At 43.0% G+C, this 26554-nt stretch overlaps 1 protein-coding gene across 15 annotated transcripts in view; it reads right to left on the minus strand.

The window, feature by feature from the left end:
- Positions 1-1431: 1431 nt before the first annotated feature.
- The window catches only part of RNF19A (ring finger protein 19A, RBR E3 ubiquitin protein ligase), a 59124-nt gene continuing 34001 nt past the window's right edge, over positions 1432-26554 (minus strand). For all 15 annotated transcript variants that reach the window (XM_040696361.2, XM_418362.8, XM_046937957.1 and 12 more), the window contains 9 exons: positions 21886-22633; positions 16123-16331; positions 13990-14134; positions 13291-13453; positions 8794-8908; positions 6580-6741; positions 5220-5433; positions 4048-4191; positions 1432-3673 (listed from right to left, as the gene is read on the minus strand). In XM_040696361.2, the coding sequence (XP_040552295.1) occupies positions 2983-3673; positions 4048-4191; positions 5220-5433; positions 6580-6741; positions 8794-8908; positions 13291-13453; positions 13990-14134; positions 16123-16331; positions 21886-22502 (2460 nt within the window). In that variant the 5' untranslated portion in view covers positions 22503-22633 and the 3' untranslated portion in view covers positions 1432-2982. The remainder of the gene's footprint in view (positions 3674-4047; positions 4192-5219; positions 5434-6579; positions 6742-8793; positions 8909-13290; positions 13454-13989; positions 14135-16122; positions 16332-21885; positions 22634-26554) is intronic.

The following is a 26554-nucleotide window of genomic DNA, read 5'->3' on the forward strand; positions in this document are numbered from 1 at the left end:
CGAGAGATGAAGTCAGGTTTAAACTCACAGAACAAAATACAGCTCCAGTTCCCAGCTGCAAGCATCAGGTGGCATCACTGCCCTTTGACATGCTCTCGTCGTTCCACAAACAGAATGGAAAAAGCCAAAAGGGGCACTTTCAGAGCTGCAACAACTTCATAGCACAAGGCAGATTCAAAACAAAACTGAACCAGATGCCAAAGGGGATGTTCACAGCTGCTGTTCTACAGCAAGGAGCAAAGAGCTTCTGGCTTAAGGCAGCTCTCAGCAGAAGTCACAGGAGATCATGCAGTAATTGAACTTACTCCAAGGTTTAGAAACAGTGTGGCTTTGAAGTACATTCACCAGCTGGACTGCATGTGGCACATACAACAGAAGCATGAGTGGTTCAGCTGAGACAGTGGCAATTCACTCCAAATTCATCCTCCTGCCTAAAGGAACCAATTAACACTTCAGTTCATGATCATTAGAGAGCTTCTATACAAGCCTGAAAAACTGCATCAGGATTCCTGCGCTGGTATTGAAAAGTAAATGCTTCACAGAATCCTAGCCGTTGGAAGGGACCTTTGGATATCTCCCAGCCCAACCCCCACTACAGCAGCTCCCTGCAGCAGAAAGCGTCCAGGTGGGCTTTGAGTATCTCCATAGGAGGAGGGTCCACAGCCTGTGTGTGCAGCCTGCTCCAGAGCTCTGTCATCCTCACAGTAAAGCAGCTCTTCTCATGTTCCACTTCGTGCCCATTGCCCCTTGTCCTGCTGCTGGGCACCACCAAAAAGAGCCTGGCCCCATCCACTTGACTTCCACTTTTCAGGTATTTCTAAGCATTGATGGGGTCTCCTCTCAGCCTTCCCTTCTCCAGGCTGAGCAGCCCCAGGTCTCACCCCTTCCTCATACAGGAGATGCTCCAGGCCCCTCATCACCTTTGTAGCTCTCTGCTGGACTCTCTCCAGTTCCTTGAGCTGGAGAGCCCAGAATGGGGCACAATAAAATGTTTAGTTAATGCTGATCCTATTTCAACACATCACTCATCAATAACAGAGTACTGTAAAACTGTTCAAACTAGAGAAAAAGAAAATCCAGAACGAATTGCACACACAGCCAAAAAGACCAGATTCAAACCTTCCCACCAAATCCAGAATTCACACCTGCTTCCAATTCAGAGCGCCCAGTGACAACCCTGCCTCTGTGCCTTGCTGTCATTTCTAGGGTACAGCCTATTTCATTCATCCTCATTTTCATTCTCTCCTTAAGCATCCACCATTGGAAACACTCCCAAACACCAGAGCACCTCAGCTCAAAGGCCACCAAACGAAACCAAAACTCGGGGCAACAGAAGATGCCAGCAGTCAGAGCCGGCCAGCGAAGAACCCCGCCTGAGATCCGATGTGTCCCATAAGGCCGTCCATCCGCAGGCTGACAGGACCACTCCAACTCGGTACTTAGACATTTATTTCAGATATGCAGTTTACACGCATATTACTGAGCAAAACTGAATTGCAAATATACAAATACCGTAACAAGCATTATCAAATAACGTAACTGGCACTAGTGTTATAAGCATTTAATGAAACCGGTGAGGATAAGTCATGGAAGAGAACTGCAGCACATGGCGTTTTCTTTTCATCCAACCCAACTCCCAGTAGCACCATAATGGCAATACATTGAACACAAGACAGAACATTGGTAACTGTTTCTCTGATATTCACAACTTCTTTTCCCCCCCCTCATTTTTAGTGATTTACATTGCAAAAAGAACAAAAAACCCAACAACATTGGACAGTGCAGGCGCTTTGGCCAACTTGAGCTTGTGTTTATCTGTACATCTTCCATACGCAAAAGAAAAATAAGCCAGCATGTCCAGAAGCCATTGTGGCAGCTGGGCAGGCACTGCCCTGCACTCTGACTCTGGGACTGAAGATGCACGTCTTGCAAAGAGATGTCACGTGAAAGAAGTCATTCACGAAAGCCTGAGTGAGTCTTTGGTAGGCTAATACTTCGTTATCGTATGGTTATCTACCAGTCATTTATTCGCTAGGATTTTCGTTTGTGATCGAAGGTGGCCAAAGAGGACATTCTGGAAAACATGACAGACAAATCCTCCAACGACCAGGCACTTCACACCCAGTCTTTTCCAAGGCACCAAGAATTGATGGGGCACCGCTTTCCCCCCTCGTGAAAGGTGACTGCATCTGCTTTTCTACGATGCTCATAAATCAATGGACCATTATCTTACAGGTTTTACACAACACACAGCAGCCTTACCTGCTGCACGGTTGGTTGCATGAATAAATAAGTGACCCCACTGTTGTCCACAGGTGATGTCGCCGTTCCACCACATAGTAAGTACCAGTTTCTTCTGTTTCTTCTATGACACGCCATACCCTCGCTCAAAGCATACACACAAATGCTTCCAACGCAGGGCCACATCACCTGGAGGTACGCGATCCACTCCACATGCATTCCAAATAGTGTGTCCAGTTATAAAACAAAATGATCACTATGGATATTCACTGCTGAAAGGTGTTTGCAGAGGTCTCCGCAAAACTGCTTCCCTTAGAGTTCACGCTAGAATGGTTTTAAGTCACTAATGCTCAGCTAACACCCATTTATCCCACATCCCCTATTTTTTGAGCGAACAGTGCAGGACGTATTATTTATTTTAGCATTTAACATATCAAGAATTACCCAATTTTTACCTAAATACACCAAGTATATGCTTTCAAGCAAAGTTGTGGCAAAAATAAGAAACACGGACGTATTTGTACTGCTGTAATGCACTTGTTAAAGCCTTCATGTCCCTTCACACAGGTCTAAGATCCATATGAAGTATTCTGCCTTAACAGACAGGTATATAAAACGCAGCTGTATCAAAACCTTGCTTCTGCCGGTCACCTGAAGCTTACGGAAGTCGTCGCACGTAATTAAACCAGCTTTCAGACAGGGTTCATTAGTGGTAAATGTGTTTTTGCAGCATTTTTTGGCTTAAATTTCAGTCTGAATAGCAGCGCTCAATTCCGCAGCACGTTGTGAATGGTTGTTGTTTGCTTCTTTCAGAGTTTCATCAACACCTAGGCCTACATCCGTTGAAGATCCATTATTAATGCTTTCCTCGGCAATGTAACTCAGCTGCTGAACATCAGTGCCTGGGGCTGCTGGAACAGGCATAGGGATTCCGCTCGCCTGTGGAGAGTTTTCCAAGCGATCATTTTCCACCTCTGGGAGAACACTGACTGTGGTAAAGCGGGTATGATAGTCGCTGGAACCGTGGCTACAGGAAGTTTTCATACTTTCCATATCTGAGCAACTGAACTCAGAAAAATGACTCGAGTGAGAATCTGCTACGGATGGAATACTATCGCTAAGAGAGGGAGAGTCAAATTCACTGGAGTTTGTGCTTTGTTGTTCCAACAGCTGAGCATCCATGTCCTCTCTTGTCTCATTTATCTTCATGCTACTCTTCTTTCTCAGCTTACCTTTACATTTCTTTCCTGCTGTTGTTTCTTTGGACCACTTGGTGGCACCAGATTTACTTTCCGGCACGCAGGCCGATGAACACGCAGCGTTGCTCCGACCTGCAGCACTGCCATCATCAACGCTGCTGCTTCCGCTGTTGTGTCTGAACTTGGCTGGCTTTGATTCAATATCCACTTGCACTTCCATGCTGTTGCCTTCCCTGCAACAAGAACGACCCCGAGTGTATGCAGTTATCTAAAACAAGCCACCCGATACAGCAGAACAAACTCTTGCAGCTTTCCAAAATACATGGCAAAAGCAAGTGAGAGAAACGTCACTGGTTTTGGAAAAAGCATTTAACCAAGTAAACAGCCCAAACAGGAGCAGGCAGTCTGAAAACGAAGCATTTTACTGAGCTACAAAGACTGTTCTCCTCTTCGGAAGTAAGCCTGGCAAATACAAGCAATCCCACGTAATTCAATTTCTAACCAAAAAATTGGTTCTTCAAAGTTTTACCACTGAGAACCGCCGAGGCACACTTCGGGTATCCTTTAATAAGTAAGGCTTAATCTTCTCTTTTCACATTTCTCTTACCTGTCCAAAGGGATATAGGAGTTGAGAATGGATCCTGCCATTGCTTTGGTACTGGCATTATCACTAACTGTTCCCAGGCTAACCGTGCCAGATTCTCCACTTAGGCTGTAGCGTTCTTTCTGCACATCTGCTTGTACTTCCAGCCTTGGAGAGAAAGAAGAGCTGCATGAGCTGCTACTACAGTAAAAGCACCCTAGCTGAGAATTACTATCACCTTGTAAAGTTTCTCCACCACGGAGCAGTAAGCACAGTTTCACAGTTAAAAGACAAAATTAGATGAAATTGCCAACAAAGTAAAATGTTGCACACAAAACAGTTTCTGGGTTATTTCCTTCCTGAGAGTTACAAGAATGAGTTCCAAGCTGAGCTATAATTCTTTTGCAGATAATATACCGTACTCCAAAAACAGAGAAAACAATCAAAAGGACACACAAATTCACAACAGTTCCCACGTTGTCTCAGCTGCAAAATCACGACTCATCAAATCTCAGTCAGAACTGTGTTCTGTACTCTGCTGTGCTGTTATCAATTTCAGCAGAAATAACAGAAACTTGAAAACACAAGCAGATAAACCAGAATTATAAGCTTCTTTCCAAATGCCTTCTGCGTTCTGACAGTGAATTGAAAGTGTTTGCTTTGCTCTCCTCTCTCAGCTCCTTCAAGAGGAGGACAGGTGCACCTCAGTCAGCAGTCACAGTTTGGAACACCTGCTCTAGACTAAGGAAGCTCTCAGTGCTACCTTGCCCTCCTTTTCCTACATAGCCTGGACGTGCAAGCTATTTAAACGAGGTGCTAAACACTACTCCAATTCTTAAGGAGCAGATTCCTTCCAGAACCCTACACCTTAACAATCTTTTCAGATACTCCCTGTCTCCTACAGACAGTAAGACCCCAATTCACGGCATGCACTGAGGCAAGGCCAAGGTGTTCAGAAGGGGCAATTCTGTACTTGCAGACTTCTGAACAAGTCAGAACTCATGATGTTGGTGTGAGATGCACGCAGAGAGCTCTCCCATTAGATAACATGGCTGTGTTAGATGTGAGGTGCCCCTGCACATAGCAGGGGGGGTTGAAACTAGATGATCACTATGGTCCTTTTCAACCCAGGCCATTCTATGATTCTATGATACATTCAGGGCTGGGTGCTATGCAGCAGGAAGGATGTCTCTTACCTGTTAAAGCAGTTAACCATTGCACTTCCCGAGAGACTGCCCGTTATACTCGCCCCAGCCAGCGCCATGGTGCTAGCCGTTTCACTCAGGTTGTCTCGAATGGCTCCTATCCTATCCATGTGGCTGCCACTGGCACTCAAGCTGCCAGTCAGCCCGCCAACGCTTCCTTCGCCTATGCTGGGGTTGTGACGTGCTTCTGCGACTGAAGTGGTATCTGGACAGAAAGGAAGAAGGAAGCCTTGTCATTCCTGGAAGCAGAACTTGCTGATTTCTAGAAGGTGACCATGGAAACTGTTTCTGAAGTTACGCTGAGAAAAAGGATTTGTACCATACAGTGACAAAAGGATAACTGTCAAAGAAAATGGGACCTCTCCTGGGAGTTGCTGTAATGGTTATTTCAGATATGACATACTGAGGATATCCAAAAGCTGTCCATGGGAGGGGCACGGAACGAGGAGTCAAGGATCACAGAAACCCAGTATCAAGGGATATCATCAAGTAATTTAAAAAACAGCAGCACCAGATCAGCAACTAAAGGCATTTAACTCTTCCCATTATAGATAAAAAGAGGAAAGCTAGCAGCAAGCTTCTACAAACCAGTATGCTGAAAAAGCAGAACTGATCTTATCTTAAAATTTTTTACCTATGGGATTGCCATTACACGAGTCTGGTTTTGGTTCAAATTGGCAAGTAAGGCTTTAATGCCTCACTGCTTTGAATTAGTATTCTGATAAGTTACTTTTAAAAGGGGATACTTTTGTTTTTTTAAAGGAACATTTAATCATCTTTAATGTAAGATTAAGTTGTGGCTGCACCGTCCTGCATTCCTGCACTTTTGGCATCTTGCTGACCATTAGAAAGGAGGTGAAATGGCAGTGGGATGCTCAGATAGCTTTCAGTCATGCTGACCAAACTGCAAGACCAGATTCTAAGGAACTAAAGGGGTCCAGCTTCAGAGAAAACTCAAAGAGTTGCTTCAGCAATTGGTTGAAAGGGATAATAACTCAACAGCACTCTTTATTGCTTGAAAGTCACCTCTTGGCATTTAACCTTGGTCAAGGATGTGAAAGCTGTTACCTTTCACTTAGTGCTGTGTGAAAAGCAGGACAACAGCTTACACAGAATTCAAACCACGAGACAGCTGACTGTCTTGCTCTATGTCCACATGAGCAAATGCTGTATTACAGCCCAGCACAACATGAACGCAGAAGCTACTCTCTCATCTCAGAGCTCATCTTTTAGCAAAGAGCGGAGACAGCCCTGACTGTGCAGCACCTCTTCTGCAAGTAAGTACTCTGGGTACCTGAGGCTATCAAATGTAAGTAAATCACAAAGTCCAGAAAATAAAACGTTTTCTTACCCACAGCTGCATTTGTTCCACCGACATTTATATCGTTTTCATCGTCAAATTCTATCCTAACACCCTTTCCGTTGCCTGCTGAAACACCACAGCCTCCACTTCGGCAGAGGGAGATGGGAACAACTCCATACACATAAGCCAGCATAATAGGAACACCGATACCTGCAGAGGAAGGCACCATCTTGAGTTAACTAAATGCAACTTACATTTTGCAATCCCTTATGAAAGTGATTTCACAGTCCACGTTTACTTAGCATTTCACACTTCAAGGAAACCAGGAGAGAACAAAAGTAAGAAACACTGATAAATCAGGTGAAGCGATGGCAAAAGTACTTTCAATGGGCACAGGGGCCCTCTCTCAGAACAGGAAGGCAGAGAAACACACTGCTGGGTGAATTACTATTTCTAATGCCTATAACGTCTTACTGACAAAAAAAGAATATAGTTAATATTCATATAAATTCAGTTGGACTTTGCATTCACTGAAGTCAGATGGGGCTTTGCTACTGATTTTATGGGACTTGCCATCATTACTACTGTTGAATCTTTCCTATTTGCTGTATCATGAAGGTTCTGTCTAAGAATTTAATTATACATTTTTTCCTTAAATGTAAATAATTCCGGGGGGCAAGGAGCACAGGGAAAGCAGTAAGAGAAGCCATGGGCTAAAATGCATATATTATGTGCACATTTCTCGCACCACTTTTAATGGACTGTGAAAGTTATTCCTTCAATTTGTAACTTGCTGATGGAAGCCCACAGAAGGTACCAAAAATGGCAAGCTGGCACTTTCTGAAAGAGCCAGGACAGACACAGACCCAATGCAAAGGCTTCTCAGTCTAACCTAAACAAAAGACTCCAGCCATATGAAGTCACTAGCATTCTACAAGGAAATTCATGTTCTGAAGGTTGCTAACTTGAAAAGCCATTCAACCCTCTGAGACTGGAGGCCAAACGTTAATAGCAATGGGGCAAGAGCAAAACCTCCAAAAAAAAAAGAGTACTTTCCCTAAAAAGCCAAGTTTTAACTCTACTTAGTACTTGTACTAAGGGACGTGGTACAGTGAGGAAATATTGGTGATAGGTTGATAGTTGGACTGGGTGATCTTGGAGGTCTTTTCCAACCTTAGTGATTCTATGATTCTACTCAGCAGTAACAAACAGATTATGAGGTAAAGCAGACCTATACAAACATCCACGAGACACTGTATCCTGCTACCTGCTTAGCAGGGATCTGATGCCACGGCTACATGAGCACAATCCAATGCGTAAAGACACCAGAGATGGTATAACAACTGGTGTACTGCATTCCAAAAGTGGTCCACCATTGTTAACATACAGTTTAAAAGTCCGGCTTCGTGGCCAATTTAGACTATGACTGGCTAAAAGAAACCCTTTCTTTCAGAGGCCACTGATTTTTCTCTGGGCCTTATTTCTGGCAGAAGGAGGAATATTGCACACACAGCTGTGTGAGGGACCCCATCAGGGGACTGATCTGCCTTAAAACTAAGTGGTGAATCTTAATGTGAATCAGTTACCACAGCAGCTTACTGTGCAGCCACAAAGGTGCCTTGGCTGCAAAAAAAGGAATGAGCAAGGCAGTGCTGGACAATTCCATTCCTTTCAAAATCAGAGCTTCTTTACTGTGATTTTGAAACTATGTGGGTAAGAGGATGAATACTTTGTAGCACGGAGCCAGATCTTCCCCATATGCCATCCTCAACCGTACTTATTAAATAATGATAACATTCAAACTGACTCCTGAAAAATAGCAAGAAGTTCGTCAACTACTGTAACATTAAATTTAAAATACTGTTTTTCTTCCGTGTTGAGAAAAATTTGATAGTTATTATGTAAGTTATTAGAATATGAAAAGACTGTGGCAAAAGCTTTGTCTTCGTTATTTAGAAAAAGCTCTAAATATTTCAGTTGTAAGAGAGATGACAACGTGACAACTTCAATTTGCAAGATAAAAATAATTAGCTCTTCATTTTATGCCATGTTCCCCAAAGTACTCTATCCTCCATTCTACCCCAACAAATGTATAACCACACTCCTTATGTGTTGTTTTTTGGTTTTTTTTTTACGTCTTGATTTCTGTACCTGCAAAAGGAAACCATAAGGCTTATCTCAGCAGAGGGTTTTATTTATGAGTGCTTACGTAGCTCTGGTTGCAAGGTGTGACCAGTATACAAAATAATAATATTTGCTTACCTACAGTTACTGCAGCTACAACTGGGGAAACAATGACAGATAGGGTTACACCGCCTGCTATAGCCAGGTTCCGCTTGTGCTTTGAAATGTCTTTGCCTTCGTATCGATTGTGAATCTTGAAAGAGGAGGAGAATGGGTTTTTAGAGCATTACAATAATCAGTAATACACTGCTGCAATGATGGAAAAGCTGACATAGTTTGGAATCTGTATCCTGCTCTCTTCCATACACACTACATTCTATGCCATGATCTACATCTAAACCTATCTGAAAAGAAGAAAATTCTTACACATCTTAATTTTAGGCACTGTCTTAGAAGTTAGAAGCCCTCCAATTCAGCTCCTAAGTGTTTACTTTCAGCCTCAAGAAACCTAAATCACCACAGAGTTTTTGTTGTTGTTGTTGTTGATTTGTTGAATCATGACTCTAGCTTAATGTGGTAGAGAAAAGCAAACAATTTTGAAGATCAGAGGACTGCCTCCTCCAAGCGAATTGACACTTCCTATTCCCTGTCATTTTTCCCCCAGACAATACGGAGTGAAATTTTCACAGATAATTAGACCTATGGAAACACAGATTGAAACAACAGAGGCATGCAAATCTTGCAGAAAGGCAGCCTTCACCAAACATAACCTGGAGGAGGGACTATTTCATCAAACCAGCAAATAGCACTGCGAAGGCTCAGAAAGATCTGCTAACCAAAACCCGTACCAATGGTTCAAGTCTGCCATAACTCTGAAACACGACCATCTCAAACTCAACTGCAACAAATCGTGAATTTGGAAGGCCTTCAAAAATTACTGTTTTGCAGAGATTTCCTACTTTGTTTTTATTTAATTCTCTCTAGGAAAGTGGCATTTTAGACATGAGTGCTTCACCTGTCAGAACTCTTGGTTAAGACAAAATTACAAATGACCAGCAGGTCTCTATCTTAATAGCTGGCATGATGCTAAGTTAATTCTCAGTACATCTAAGGAAGAGCAAAGAACAACAACAAGAGGATAATCACAGCATTATTTTTTTTTTTTCATCAAAAAACTGCCACTGCAAGAAGAACACCACAAGTAGAAGTTTTAAGTTTTATAATGCATTATGCTCTATAAATTAAATGTTAAGTTTGCTAGGATAGTTCTCGCTCTGGAATAAAATAAGAACTTGCATTTGTTCAGGCAAGACAGGCAAGGAAAGGGAGGAGAAAACACTGTGGTTCTACATAAAGAGAATGCGTGTACTTGCTCTGAGGTACATTACACAGAGAACAACATGGAGTGAGGAAGCACAAGTGTGGAACATACCTGGAAAGCCTGTAGGTAACAGTTTAACAAGAAAAAAAATGAATACTTTTACAGCATGAGCGTGTAGGAGTTATAAATCCAGGAAGACCTGGTGTTAAAGGGCTCCACGAGCCATTAGCAGGATCCTCCCCAGTACTGAATTTTACTGTTACGGGCAATTTTACCCAAACAAAAGGAACACACCAAGAAAGAATCCGTAAGCAGTCTGGATTTCTTAAAAGACACAGAGTAACAACCTCTGTGTCTGGGAAAACCATGGAACAGATCCTCCTGGAAGAGATGTTACAGCACATGAGGGATGACAGCCAGCATGGCTTTACCAAGGGAAGGTCATTCCTGACCAATCTGGTGGCCTTCTATGATGGAATGACAGCACTGATAAACAAAGGAAAGGAGACCAATGTCACCTACCTGGACTTGTGCAAGGCCTTTCACATGGTCCCCCACCACATCTTTCTCTCTTAATTGGAGAGACAAGGATTTGAAGGGTGGACTATTTGGTGGATAAGGAACTCGTTGGAAGGTCACAGCCACAGACTGGTCAGTGGCTCTATGTCCAGGTGGAGGTCATTGATGAGTGGTGACCCTCAGGGTCCATCTTGTCTCCAGTACTCTTTAACATCTTTATCAGTGACTTAGATGATGGGATTGAGAGCACTCTCAGCAAGTTTGATGATGACACCAAGCTGAGCACAATGATTGATACAGCAGAAGGAAGGGATGCCATCCAGGGGGACCCTGATAAACTCAAAAGCTGGGCCTAGTGAACCTAATGACATTCAACAAAGCAAAGTGCAAGGTTTTGCATTTGGGTGAGGGTAATCCCAGATACGTATACAGACTGGGAGAAGAACACCTTGAGAATAGCCCTGCTGGGGACTTAAGGGTTCTGGGTGATGAAAAACTTAACATGAGCCAGCCATGTGCACTGGCCACCTTGGCAGCCTGGAAGGGCAGCAAGGGCAGCAAGGGAAGCCGCCAGCAGGGCAAGGGAGGTGATGGTCCCTCTGTTTTGCCCTCATGAGGCAAGTCTGGAGCTTCCAACATAGGAAACATGTGGAGCTTTTGAAAAGGGTCCAGAAGGGGGCCACAAAGATGTCCCAAAGACTGGAGCACAACTCCTATAAAGAGAGGCTGAAGGAACTGGACTTGTTCAGCCTGGAGAAGAGAAGGATGCAGGGAGACCTCATTGTGGATTTCCAATATTTAAAGGGAGTTTATAAACAGGAGGGAAACCAACTTTTTACATGGGTAGATAGTGACAGGACAAGGGGAAACGGTTTTAAACTAAAAGAGAGGAGATTTAGATTAAATATCAAGGGAAAGTTTTTCACTGAAAGAGTGGTGAGGTGCTGGCACAGGCTGCTCAGAGAGGCTGGGGATGCCCCGTCCCTGGAGGCATTTAAGGCCAGGCTGGATGAGGCACTGGGCAATCTGATCTAGTACTTGATCTAGCAGCTGGCAACCCTGCCTATGTCAGAGGGGTTGGGACTTGATGATACCCGAGGTCCCTTCCAACCCAAGCCATTCCCTGATTCTATGAACATTGGTAAGAGACTTCAGAATTCTGATCAAAGAATGCCCAAATAAAAACAATAGGCCAAAATAAGAAAGATTTCAATGACAGCAGAAAAGTGGTACGTTACCAGATGCACATCTATGAAAATGAGTGAGAATGAGTGCTTCCTTACAGAAGCTATAGCAGTACAAGCACAAACTCTCCCAGTGCAGAAGAAGATGTTGCAGAAGAACAAAATAGTTTCCTCTACTGAAGAAGCAGTGTTAAAAAAATGGAAAGTAGGTCAGATTACTTTCAGTGGGTACAAAGGAACAGCATGAGGGTGTCAGGACAAAAATCAGAAAGGTTAAAATAGAGGAGATAAAAAAGGAAAGGACAAAGCTAACAGGAAGTTATTCTACAAGTACAATGCCAGCAAGAGGAAGACCAAAATCAATTTGTTATTTCACAGAAAGGAAAGACAGCCAGCAGATTGAACTAGAGGCCTGTTCCATTTTTTTTTTCCTTCAGATGTCACCAAAGATTTACTGTGAGCCAGATGACTGGTGACAAAGGAGTGAGATCTGTAGGAAAACAGCAGGTTAAGAGCACAGTCGCATGAGCTGATCTGAAAAAGCAGGCCCAACTTCAGAGCCACTAAGAATAGATTTCTGAAGAACATTATTCATAGAGTATCTTTGAGAGCAAAAAAGAAAACTGGAAAAAGCCAAACAGCAATGACCACCTTTTTTTTTTTTAAGGTACAAAACAAGGACCTGTGGAATTAAAGGCCAATGAATGAAAACTTCAATCTCCTGAAAACCAGCAACTTAAGAGACACCAATGTAAAAGCAGGGAACAGAGAGACCACAGATTTTTCAAGTGGAGATCACGTCTGTTTTAATTTCTCTGGTGAGAGGATAACTGGCCAAGATGATAGGGAGCAGCAGATGTCACACAGAGACTTGAAAGTTTTCTTACATGACGCTCAACCTGGTTATAATGGCCAAGACTGAAAAATAGTCTAGAGAAGACAACTATTATCTTCACATGAAGCTGACAGAAAACCATCAGATTTACTTATTATTCCCCAAACTGTAACTTCTCCCCCTGCTATCCCTTTCAAGAGATGTATACAATATTTTCATTAACTCAGAAGATGGATGGGAGAAAGTACCAACCTGTCAGAGTTACAAAAATGCCAGAACTCATACTAGTCTTGAGAAATTGAGGAATTGGGCTGGAAGAATTGGATCCATTACAATGGGAATAGGTGCATGACTTACCTCAGGAGGAGAGCAAAGCATGACTACTGTGAAAATGGATATGGGTTTTGTTGTACATGAAATCAAAATAGCATGGTGTTGAGAAAAGGACAAGTTACAGTTATATGAAGAGAATCACTCTTTCATTTAACTCAGCAGCATTAAAGCTCAGCTTCACCGCTTTATAAAAAAAAGGATTCTTTTTTCCTTCCCTCTTTCTAAAGATTGTTCAGTTCTAATGGACAAAATGGAAACTAGAGATTAAAATAACAAAGTAAAATGGCAAAACATAGAAATCCTTTTTCAGTGTGTTCTACCTGCTTTATGACTAACTACCTAAAAGCATAACTGGAATCAGTCTTAAGTAATTTCTCTCAGTCTTTTCTCCAGCCCCTCCCTGCTCTTATGGTGAAGACGACCAACTGAACATAGTATTTTACCTTCCGTCCCACATACACTGGAATTCCAATAATCATAGCAGGAATAGCGATGCCAGCTATCAATGCGATTCCTACAGGAGCTCCAACAAGCGTCCCTAGTTGCCACAGTATTTTCTTCTTACGACTCCATGGTTTCTTTCCCCAGAACGTGCAACCTGATGGGCTAAGACAGAAGTAGGAAAACTGTAAAGAAACTGCAAGGAAACCAACATAACTGTGCAGTACTTAGCTGCTATCTAGTTACAAAACTATTGTTCTAAGGTCCAAGTGACAGATACCAGAACATCAGTTATCACTTCATATTCTTAGAGAGGCCTTACAGCAGATTTTGAAATGCAAAGGAAAGCCTATTGCATGTGACCACACGCAGTCTGTGGTTCAGACGTAACGTAACACAGAGCTGCTGTACAGCTGTATGTGAACACAGCACAGCAGTAATAAGAGATCGATAAAAATAGTGGCTGTGTTCATCCATAACACACCATTTGTTCTACAACACACACACTGTGCACACACAAAGTATTTTATAAGAACAAGAGTGCACTGAAAACTAATGTAATTTTCAGATACAGATACTTCAACTTTGATGCTCTACTCCAACAGGAAGAAAGGCAGACTTACAGCACACAGCAGTGTACTTTCATATAACTTGAAAAAAATAAGTTACCAATCATGCAGATCTTTTTTTCTTCAACGTACCTTAAATAGTGTAAATCTGAGATCTCTTTCATGCACAGCCAACAGAACTCACAGCCACAGACAGCACAAGTCATATGATTGCAGCTTCCATCATTCATTTTTATTATATAAGCAGCACAGCGTGGGCATGGCTTTATGTCATCAGCTGTTTAAAAATGATTAAGATCTTATCAGTTATTTGGGCAAATCGATTCAATCAAAATACAGACAGATACTTGGGAAAGCTCAGTGAAACACCACCTAAAAAAAAGGAGAAAGTTTATGGTATGGTTTTTGCATTACAAACCATGATTTGGCAATGACTTCTCTGACAGCTATTTGTATTTGTAAACCCTGGACCAAATAGCACTGATCAAAAATATAATACATTGGTTCACATTCGAGTGATGCAACAGTTAACGCACATACTGTCTGAGGATTTTCTAGGCTTAATGCAATATATCAGAGTCAGACATTAAACATGTATGTTAATACAGGACTGACAACATGGTCTTTCTAAATATAATCCTCTTTTACATTTCATGCCGTTATGAATCTTTTATTTGAGTTCTGTCTCCGCTGCATTATGTCGTCTTATCATAAATCCACCTCCTGTTCTACATTAACTGCACTTCTTTGGTATCGCTATCCTCTTCTTATTCCTCCTCACAGCAATACTTATTCCCTAGAAACAAACTTTTGTAGGAAAGAAGAAAATTCCAGAGGTTCCCCTTGTTCTTAAGTCCAGTATTTAAGAACTGTGGTTCAGCAGCTAGCTCTACCATCCGCAAATAAGAGGTCATCGAGCAACAGTGAAATACTTGTACAGTGACACAACCACAGTTGTGATCTTCGCTCCTGCCCATTACTGGTCAGCATATGCCCTTTGAGACAAGCTATTTATGCACAGTAGATGAAGTAACTTGCAGGTCCCCAGTGCCAAAGTCCCAGTCCCATACCTCTGTGCTGATAGTGTGGACAAAGGGAAAAGATGGATATACCTTATGACTGATGTAAGGAAAAACCAAGGAGGTGAGGAGCCAGCAGGAACTATCTACTTGTGCTGACTCCAGCACAGCCGGGCAGTGAGCAGCTGGAACAACGCACCAGCTACTCCCAGATAGGAAGAGACACACAGTCTACAGGGCAGTAACTAAACTGAGCATGGATGTGGTAGAGCTACTGGTGATCATGCTAGCAGGGACTGGAAGGAAAACAAAAAGGAGCTGGTATGCTAATTTATTTAAATTTTAAAACCCACTTGAAAACAAGAGCAAGACGCCAATTTCTAAGGCAAGATGGTGAGCTTTGTTAATACAAGCCAGAACAAACAAGAAACTAAAGGCTCCCAAGGCTAAGGCTGGATTAGAGAATGACACTTTAACCACATTCAAGTTACAATAGACTCTTTCCCAAAACATGTCCTGTGTTTTGGCCAGACGCAAAAGCTCCCGAACAGATCAGAGCTGGGAGAAACCTGAAGACCATTCTTACCTATAGCAAACTGAACTCACAGCCTGCAAAGCACTGCTCTCAAGGGCCCTTTTTTTTTTTTTATTTTTGGTTAAGTATAGCTTTTCAGAGGCTGGAATTGCTTGGTTTCTGATAGTCAAAGAGATGAACATGTTATTGAAAGAGAGAAATAAGGTAACTCCTTCCAAACAGGGGCTAGCCTACCCAAAAAAACATCTCAAACAAAGCTGGCATCAGACAAATAGACTCTTCTGAAAACAGAAAGTCAAGCGTTTGGGGGGTTTATTTAGTTTTACAGTTTTACTACTAGCAGCCTTGTGAAATTTCACCAACAGCGTAGCAAATACATGTTTCCAGCATGTAAGTGATAGAACTAAAGAAAGCAGCCTGCCAAACACAGACTTGCTTTGCATTAAGTTTCTCAGAATTCCCGTTCTTCAGCTACAAAGTAAGAACTGAAAACGCTGACATCCTTCTAAAAGCAAAGTCAGGTGCTCTGCTCAGAGAGTACTGCAAATATTAACTTCAAAAATTTGAATTCAAACCTACAAATGTGTATTTTCTGTTCCTGAAACACAAACGAGTTATCATCTTCCAAGCTACTATTATGTCCCTTCAAAGCTAATTGTGCAGCTGTACTAGGAAGGTATTTTCCAGGCACAGCACCCTAATCATACATACCTGCTGCTCCAGACTCCTGGCTGTAACTGATAGACGAGGAACGGATTGTTCTGAGGCGCAGACTTTGAGCTCTCTCCTGGCGAGCAGCATCACAGGTCTGGTTTGGATGCCAAATCTGCTTACAGTGATAGCAGAACTCAGTTCCACAGCCTTCTCGTCCACATGTAAGTTTGGGGCAGCTGGCACATCCAAATGCGATCACGGCATATCTTGAACGATCAAGAGGGGCAAAAGAGTTTTGTTAACAGAAGTGTTTTTCATTTATAGATCAAAGCTAAAAAAGAGCTGCCAGGGCAGCTGAAGCAGCAAGGAAGGCTGTGGACACCAGGAGCTGGCACCGTGCAGCCAGCACAGTTCCGTACCACCTCAATCTTTCACATTCATACTGCTACTACGGTAGATTAAGACTGCACAGAAATACTCCGATCAACACAACACTTCTCTGTCCAACCTTTAATGGCTTCAGGTGGTACTGAAAGTACTGACAGTACTGAATGCAATACTTGGAAGTTTAAGGTCAGAAAGCAGCGATGATTTAGAAAAGCTGGAGAACAAAACCAAAAAAGGTGTTCAAGCAACTTAGAAGAAGTTACTGCTTCAGAAGCACCCCAGGTACTCTGGGCACATCTAAGTGGGACCATGTCTCTGACCCAAGATGATCCCTACCACAGGAGCAGTAGCACCAGCTGTTACCCCCAAGGCAGATGACATCGTGCTCTGCAACAGCTTCCATTTTGCTGGCTGTCTCCTAGCTTGAACGCTGCTTTTTCTTTAAAAAGATGTTTGCTTACTCTTCAAACTCTTAAAATATCGAAACAACAGAGTAAGTACTGTGACAAAATAAAGTCTCTCCATTATTTTAGAAGTTAATTTCAAACCAGAAATGCATAAATAGATGGGAGTTTGGGACATCGCTACCAGCTTTTTTTGTTGTTGTTTCCCAGGGTGGACAGTGATAGGACAAGGGGGAATGGTTTGAAACTGAGACAGGGCAGGTTTAGGTTGGATATTAGGAGGAAGTTTTTCCACACAGAGGGTGGTGACGCACTGGAACAGATTGCCCAAGGAGGCTGTGGATGCCCCATCCCTGGAGGCATTCAAGGCCAGGCTGGATGTGGCTCTGGGCAGCCTGGTGTGGTGGTTGGTGACCCTGCACATAGCAGGGGGGTTGAAACTCGATGATCATTGTGGTCCTTTTCAACCCAGGCCATTCTATGATTTTTCTTTTTTTTTTTTTTTTTTTCTTTACTCTGACAATACGAAAGACCAAAAAGCTCCCAAAATGCTGAGACTTCCTTACAAAACTGTTCTATTATTTCATAATCAAATACAACCATCAGCAATTGCATTCAACGATGTCGCTGCCACAAATCACAGCTGAAAATAACTCCTGCTGTAGGTTTAAATGTTGAAGTTCATATGACAAAGATACAGACACGTATTACAATTCACACTAGGTCTGGTCCTAAACCAATATACAAATACACAGACACACATACACGTGCACACACCTCTTAATTCCTACCCCACTGTGATATTTTCAATGCTTTGATGCAATAGCTTTATTCTAAATAGAAATGCTATATCCCCTGCTGAGAACACTCAGCTGTACAGTTTAGCTCATACTAACAGCCCCTCTGAACAGACTTTAGCAGATTTGTAAGCACAGCACAGCTTAAGTTTATGGCTGTTCATAGTAAAGTTGCTTCACCGTAAAAAATTAAATGGTCCATTATTATCAGATCCTTCCCCACATTCAGCAGTTGCATAAAATTCATGTGAAACATTCAGTAATGTGACTAAAAAACCTATTTCTGCACAAATTATTATCTGAAAATGTAGCTATTTTAATTTTGGAGCTGAGAGGTCTGAAGCCTCATAAAGTCCTATTGGTTCCATTCGTGATTTAAAGCAGCAGGTTGGAGAACAGGCGTTTCCAACCCTTAAGTTACAGATGATGTAGCTACAAAAATCATACATGCTTGCCTGTTTGCAAACATTCCTTGCTTTCCAAGTACAAATTTGTTCAATAATTGTCGGACTCTTTCATGTTGTTGCCAAGTTAATCAGCTCGATTTTCCCCAATTACAGCAACTTGAAGAAATAACTGCTCTGCATGCACACAAAGCAACTCTGATCCAAATGCTTCTTCAATATAAAGGGATGCGTCGAAGATGTGCTAATGCTGCACCCAATAACCTCAAGCACAGGCCCAGCGCACATCTGCATCCCACCGCTGACACGGACAGGGCACACCCCCGATGGCACTCCCCTTCTGGGGCTGATATACAGGCAGACCTTCAGAAAGGAACCTTTCAGACCACAGCAAAGCTTGGGTCACACCGTGCAAGATTCCAGGCTTCACCTCAATGCCCCACATTCATTTCAACAGCCAAACTCCAGGTAACAGCAAGGAAAAATAATGGGAGAGGAACAAATAATTGCAGAAATGGTGTATGGTGAAGGAACAAAGCATCTGTCTTCTGCCCAATCCACTTCTTGCTTGAGAAAGATAAAATCTTGGGATCGCTGCTCTCTTCTAATAACATCAGCAATGTAATCTCTGAGCAAAATCACTAAATAATTCAGGCAGAATAAAGGACACAACACATCTGGAATATGGATTCACTGCAGGCTTGTTAAAATGGCATCTGACAACTCGTATGCTGAAACAGAATCCCCAGAAATCTGCCTGGAAGAAAGCCCAAGAGGTTTCCTCATCTGTTGTCCTTCCCACGGAAAGATCAGCTACTGGCCCACATCCCTACCAAGGCACTGCAGGCAGCTGCAGCTGGTCCACACACTTACCCTACGACAGCCACTCCGCTTCCCTCCTTTCCCACCCCCACAGCCTCTTCCTCAATTGCACTCAACAATTTAGTTTAAATAAAAACAGCAGTTCTACTGATAGAGACCATTTTTTTCACGTGGCGTTTCAGTATCTAAAGGGGGGCTGTAAGAAAGAAGGGGACAGACTCTTTAGCAGGGTCTGTTTTGATAGGACAAGGAGAAACAGTTTCAAACAACAAGAGGGGAGATTTAATCTGGATATAAGGAAAAAGTTTCTTACAATACAGTGGTGAGGCACTGGCACAGGTTGCTAAGAGAGGTGGCGGACGCCTGTCCAGGGAGGTCAGGTTGGACGGGGCTGTGAGCACCCGATCTAGCTGTAGACATCCCTGTTCACTGCAGGGGAGTTGGACCAGATGACCTTTTACAGTCCCTTCCAACTCAAACAATTCTATGATTCTAAACCCTGAAACAGTTACACCAAGGTGTTTCATTAATAATGAGTAGAAATGCCCTCATGCATCATCTACTCAGTTCATTCTCTTACCTATGTGAGCAGAAAATTATTCTTACCAAAATGTTCAACTTCAGGAAACACTGCTTCCCTCTGAGCTTCTTACACCTCCCTCTTCTATTTTAGGATTAATTGCAAATTCAATAAATGCATTCCAACCATCTCCTTCAGGAAAACACTGATTCAGGCTAAGATCGGGTCAGCTACCGTCACAAACATGCTGCAGTCTCCCAGTAACACACATCACTAACTGATGAGAGAACAAAAAGCCCTCCATTTTAACTGGATATCGTGCAAAGTGACTGCAGTTGCTAAAGCAATTGGAGAAGTATGACTATTATACCACAACTACTAGAGCAAATGCCTGCTGAAGTATGTGCATACTGTAAGAGGCATGGGACCTTCACACAGTGTTAGCATAAGCTATTCAGCAAAAAGCTGAATCATGTTTGCTTCTCTAAACCTCCTCTCTGCACAACCCCTTCCTCTGCCCTCTTTCTAATCACTACACCCTAAAAATCCCTGATATTACTCTCCCACTGCTTCTCACTTCCCCTTCCCACCTCCTGCTGCGTGCTGCTCCCAGCTGCCCTGGCTGCCATCTGGACCAGAGGCCAAACTGAAAGCAACATCTGTAGGATCCACACACAGTTTTTCTCTCACTGAGGGCATTATCGGTCATCTTTCTTCTACTTAATAATTGTGGTGTTGCTTTTTTTTCCCCCACAGAACTTAGTAATTGAATTACGCTGAAAGCCCAACCTTCTTTGTCAAACTATTTCAAAGTACTGAAGGTCCTAAAAGCAACCAGGAGGATGGGAGCAAGGCAAAACACAACCACACAATCTCTCATTTCTTTGGGACAACAGTGATAAAGGATGTTTCTGTTGAGAAGTATCCAATGATATATCTGTAAGAATTATCTTCACAGTCCCCAACTCTTTAAATAAACGTTGGATTTTCTTTAAATCAGAAAACTGAGATGCAAAAAACAAGCGAAGTCAAGTCTTCATTAAACTCATCTGCACCTTCCTTCCTCAGCACATTCTAACATGACCAGAATCACTGAAGCATGGTTTAACAGACAACGTGGCCAATTCTGACATGCTCGAGTAAGACGAGTTTGTTCAGAACACCAAAACTCAGGGAATCCCAAGCAAAGCATCCTTCAAATAAGGCCATCCACTGCTTGTTTTCTTTGGCAGTATCTAAATATTAGGAGTAAGCTGGTTTTGTTCACACAACCTTGCTACAAACTCATGCACTCAATCTGTCTCTTAAGTCGTTCTTCCTCCTGTGCTCAGACGATACCACAGCAGTGCCACCCACTGTGGACCAGCGGCCCTGTGAAGCTAACACCTCCCCAGTCACAAACCACCTCTGACCCACATTAGCAAATTCTATTTCACTTAATAGAATTCTGCTTTCATACTATCTTAAATGTTTCTAACCATACGGTTACATTTAAAAGCCTTCTAAACATTAAGCACTCCGACCATTACCATCAGAATATTTAACCCATTTAATAGCCTATCCTATTTAATCTGTTCTCTCCCGACACTCCTCTCTTTCTATTTTCTTATCGCTCACTTGTGAGGCTTTAAAGCAGAGATGCCACGTTCTAATTGGTTTTAGCACGTGCTGCATATCCACACTGCAGTCACGGCCACAGCCTTTAGAAGTTACAGTGATGCAAAAGAATCCCTCTAAAGAAGCAACTCGCTGAAGAACGGCATTATGAGCCACCAGCAGCAGAGAAGCACGACGAGCTGCATGGCAGCACTCAGCCCACTCGTGTCACAATTCAGAATGGTTTCAGAACTGTTTGAGTATTAAAGCCACGTTAAACATTACGCTCTTCAGATAATAAGCAGGAACAAACTGATGATTATCGCACATCACAATCCTGCTGACAGGCAACAAGTGGTGTGTCAAGCAGCCACGAGACAGAAGATAATTGAAGCTGGAGCAGGCTTTTTATAAGAAGAAAATCTTCAATCATATTTCAATGTTAAAAAAAAAAAAACCACAACAGAAATGCCCTGCCTTGTTTCTTTTCCAAGAAAAATCCAAACAAGTGTACTAAGTCAGAAGTACAGCCAGCTGGTTGTCAACATTGACTCAGTCTGAGCTTTGTGCCCTTACCTTAACAGCACACCTGAAGTTTTTCCCAGCAGTGATACACAGCACCCACCCACCTACCAACGCACTGCATTACATTACCGCAGTTCTCTCCGTGCAGAACAAAGGAATCCTACACGAGGTAAAACTGAGGGTTGGGGAGGGGGACTGCGGTGGGTTTATTCGTTGTTGTTTCTAAAATGAAAAGTCTGTTTTGCCACCCACCCATACAACACAACGAAATGCTAAAGAAAGCAATTTGCTTTTCCAAAAGCGTGATGCTGTGCGCGTTACCCGTTTATGCTGACGCTTTTTTGCAGACACCGAGGAAAACATACCCGCAGTCCGGAGCCGGGCACCACCTACAATCAGGATCTGCAACAAGCCAACGCCTAAGCATAAACTCCTCATATTTTTCCATCAAGATGTCGTCATTCAGTATCAAACGGATATCGTGAGGATTGAACCGTTCGGAGCATTCTGGACAGCTGATGTTAACTCTGCTTTCAGAGATTTCTATCCGGAGATACTGACGCAAGCAATCCACGCAAGATCTATGGTGACATGTCATTATCTCCGGGAACCTGTCCTTGGAGTGCCGCAAAAGGCACAAGGGGCATTCCATGAAGTCTCCGCTTGGCTTGCTGCTAGAGGTTGTTCCATTGTCGGAAGAGGTACACGTGGAGAAAATAGAGTTCTTGTCTGTACACATTTCTGAATGAATGCTTTCAATACTTGCAATTCCATCGACACCTCCATTCAGATCCCTAGACTTGCGTTTTGTGTCTTTTTTTCTCCGAAAAAGAGAGCCCAAGGAAATTCTTCTTTTCTTTGGTGCCTTTTTGACTGAAGGCAAACTCACAGAGGAAGCTGAAGACTGCAGGTCCCGATCGGAGCCCATTTGCCGATGTAAACTCATGTCTAGATCACTCATCAGAAGTGGGTTAAATCTCATACACAAACCCAATCATTTTTAAGGATCAGAACAGAGTCAGAAGTCCCAATATTATATAATCCAGTACAGGAGTCGTCATGCAGAAAGTTCACATGTATCTTTGTTTGCAGCAAATTCTTCACAGGAACCCCCTACATGAGGAGAGAAAAAGGAGATTAGAAGAACATCCATCACTTTTGGTCCTGAAAGATAGTCATGCTCTAATGACCCGTTATTCATATTACTACAATCTTCTCATCCAGTATTTCTTTCTGTCTGCTTTTTCTACCCATTACATCCTTCTCATCTTAAGGAGTCTGAAAATTCCCTGGGGGAAGGAACATCTTTATTCTTAAGTGGTGCTGAGAAGGCAACTTTCCTCCCCTGCTCCCTAGGGATGGGCGTGCATGTGTATAGAAATCACCATAATCTGAGGTGACAATTAAGTAAATGCATAACCAGATCTTACATAAAGCACGCTAACAAGCTGATACGCATTGGAAACTTTGTTTTCTCTACTTTACGTGTGATCCGATCACGTATAAGGTTAAATAAAACAAACTAAGGATTTCTGTGTGCTTTGAATTCACTTAGACACTCGGCAGAAAACAACCCACTGTGACTAAATAACTTATGATATTCTCAAATCCTACGGGTTTGCAGAGAAGCACACAGATGCATATTTAGATGTAAAACACCTGAATATTTCAGGAAATAGAGCTGCAGGGTGACAGTCAACGCTGCTTTACCATTCAATTTCTATATTGCAATTCAATATGCAATTTCATATTGCAACTGCAGTTCAAAGACTAGAGTTAAAATGATGGTATTTGAATTTTTCATGATATTTCAAGTAAAAAACCAAAACTTAAGGAAAAAAAACAAACTCCCAACACATACTAAGGTTCAGTTAATCTCTCTGTACAAGACAAGGGCAAGGAACTTCTTCTGTTGCTGAAACACCTCCAAGGAAAGAGGCAGAAAGATGTCCTCCCACTTTCTTGACAGAGGAGACTACTACAACAAGGAGCAGATCAGCTCCAACCAAAACCACCAACTTGCGGCAATACGCAAATATTGCCACTTCTTGGTAGCTTCGTTGTACAAGAAGAAATCTTAGCCAGCTGCTTTTGTAACAGAAGGAAGCCATTTCTCGCCAGACATCAGTGGTGTGTGTCTGGACGTTGCACCTGCTGGCACCACTTTTCTCCTCAACACTTCCCAGCTTATGCCCCTGGAAAGAATGCTGTGGGTTTCCACGATTTCACTTCAGTATGGCAGAATCAGACACTGGATGCCATGTGCTGCACTCCTGAGCCCTGACCCCAGAATGACTGGGCCAAGACACTGGAAGCAACAATCCACCCCCAGAGAAGGGGCAGAAAAGGCTCCCAGGCAGCCCCCAGCCACTGCAGCCATGCATATCCAGACCCCTTTAGACCATGGTCAGACAGTAAGGGTGGCCACACTTACGCTGCCTCTGTGGGCAGCTGCACTGTACAGGAATGCTACCACCTCAGGTGTCAGAATTTGAAAGAAAAGCACAACAACACACACACTTCCTGGGGTTGTTAAAAAGAAGCCTTGTATTTCAGTCACTCAGCTTTTTTTTTTTTATCTTACAAAGGAAAAGTTAAAAAGCCATTGTGTTCAGAAAAATCTCTGTAAAACACTAGCAAAAATTTCTTATTTTTATACCCAGAGTCTATCCGAAATAAAGCCAGTTTCAGGAACGTAACAAACCCTCCCCTCCTAAGACAACATCAGCCTAAAGTCAAGCCAAAAGGAATCCCAGAAGCCCAGGACAGCTGAGGCTGGCAGGACGCTCTGTGCCCCTCTGGCCCACCCCTGCTCCAGCAGGGACACACAGAGCAGGGGGCCCATGCCCGTGGCCAGGCGGCTTCTGAACATCCCTAAGGAGGAGACCCCACAGCCTTTCTGGGAGTCTCCTCCCCAGGGAGTGCGACTCCTCCAGACTGAACAATCCCAGTTCCCTCACTCCCCGTAAGACTTGTGCTCCAGACCCTTCACAGCTTCACTGCCCTTCTCTGGACACACTCCAGGACTCCAATGTCTTTCCTGTAGTGAGAGGTCCTGCTGGCTGCGCTATTTCTGGTACAAGCCAGGATGCCATTGGCCTTCTTGGCCACCCAGGCACACTGCTGGCTCACGTTCAGACAGCTGTCAACTAACACCTCCAGATCCTTTTCCTCTATGCAGCGTTCCAGCCACTCTGCCCCAGCCTGTAGCTATGTTGCTGTGATCAAAGTGCAGAACCCTACACTTGGTCTTGTTGAACCATATGCAATTGGCCTCAGCCTAGTGATCCAGCCTGTCCAGATACCTCTATAGGGCCTTCCTACCTTCAGATCAGTGCTTTCTCCCCCCTCGGTATCATCTGCAAACTTACTGAGGGTGCACTCGATTCCCTCATCCAAATCATCAATAAAGATATTAAATAGAACCGGTCCCAATATTGACCCCAAGGAACAAACACCAGTGACTAGAGTCATCAGCTAGATTGAACTCCACCACCACTCTCTAGGCCCAGCCATCCAGCCACTTTTATACGCACAGAAGTGTACATCAGTCTAAGCCACAACCTGCCAGCTTCTGCAAGAGTACGCAGAGGGAGACAGATTGAAGGGCTTTACTGAAGTGTAGGTAGACTATATCCACAGCCTTTCCCCCATCCACTAGGTGGGTCACCTTGTCACAGAAGGAGATGAGGCTGGTCAAGTGGGACCCGCCTTTCATGAACCCACACTGGCCAGATCGTCCCACACATGCCATCTAATTGAACTGAAGATGATCCTCTTGGGATCATCTAGGTGACAGCATTCCCCACTATATCCAATAAAGGATGGATGATCTCCTTTTGGCCCGCCTCCTATTGCCTTTAAGGCTTTCTTCTTGAGGAACCTCCAGCTTTCCTGGACCCCTCTGCCCTTCAGAACTGTCTCACAAGGGACTCCTCCCAGCCAATGCCCTAAACTGCCCAAAGGAATAAAAGGAAATGATCTTCTGTATAGAATATTGACATATCATAGATACTGTTTGCAGTTGGTAGGTAGCATCTGAAATATATTAAAGATGCACAAATCATAGCCTAATGCTTTTGATAAATTCAGTTTGATTGTCTAGAAGAGTACAAATACATTAAGAAGTATGATTATAACTACATTAAAACTACTTAGTACCATGCTGGTACTACCAGGACAGTGGAAAATGCCATTCTCAACAAGCCAAGAGAATCCATGAAGGACAGAAACAGAAATCAAAGCATTTATTTCAAGCAAGGTGGTGGTGTTTGGTTCTTTTTTTCTTAACCAAAGGAGGAAAAAAAACAGAGTAAGCCAACCAAGTCTATAACTATGACCATTCCCCACTCCCTTTCTCTGGGGAGGAAAGAATGCATAGTACAGCCATCTCTGTCAGTTCCAACAGATGTACAAAATCAAGAAATAGCAGTTCTGATGATTAAACAGATGTTCATTTTTATTTTTCATTTTTTGAACAAACAGATTCTCCCACGCTCCATAGAAGCCACTAAGTCCTACAGTTCTCTCTGCATAGACAGATCCAATAAGCAGTCTCTCAGAAGCAGCAAATTGCTCTTCTAAGGAAGGCTGAAATTCTGTCAGGACTATTGGACAGAGAAGCTGCCGGTTACTTTCAGACAATCATCAATTACTCTCTTCAGATGTAAGTGCACAAGGTTAGTTTAAAAAGCCATATTCTTTGCTGTACAGTAATTCTGGATTGTCATTTTTAGCAGCATTTGAAGATGACTGCTGAAAAGACTCTGCAAATGATTTATTACAGAGAAAAATGAAGACAAATCTTACAATGCTAATTACACTCAGAGCTGAACAGAAGCACAAAAGCCTTGCTGGTGTAATATGGAGCCCTCGACAGCTCTCATGCTGCCCAACCCAACACAGCATCTGCATATTTTTGCTGACAGAAGAAAAAAAAGTATTTCATTCTGTACAGCAGGAGAACACAATGCCTGCATTACTCCAGTAACAACGAGCCCATACGGAATAGATACGCTGTGTGAAAAGTCAAGT

The sequence above is a fragment of the Gallus gallus genome, chromosome 2 (assembly GCF_016699485.2).
Source record: "Gallus gallus isolate bGalGal1 chromosome 2, bGalGal1.mat.broiler.GRCg7b, whole genome shotgun sequence".
NCBI classification, from domain to species: domain Eukaryota; kingdom Metazoa; phylum Chordata; class Aves; order Galliformes; family Phasianidae; genus Gallus; species Gallus gallus.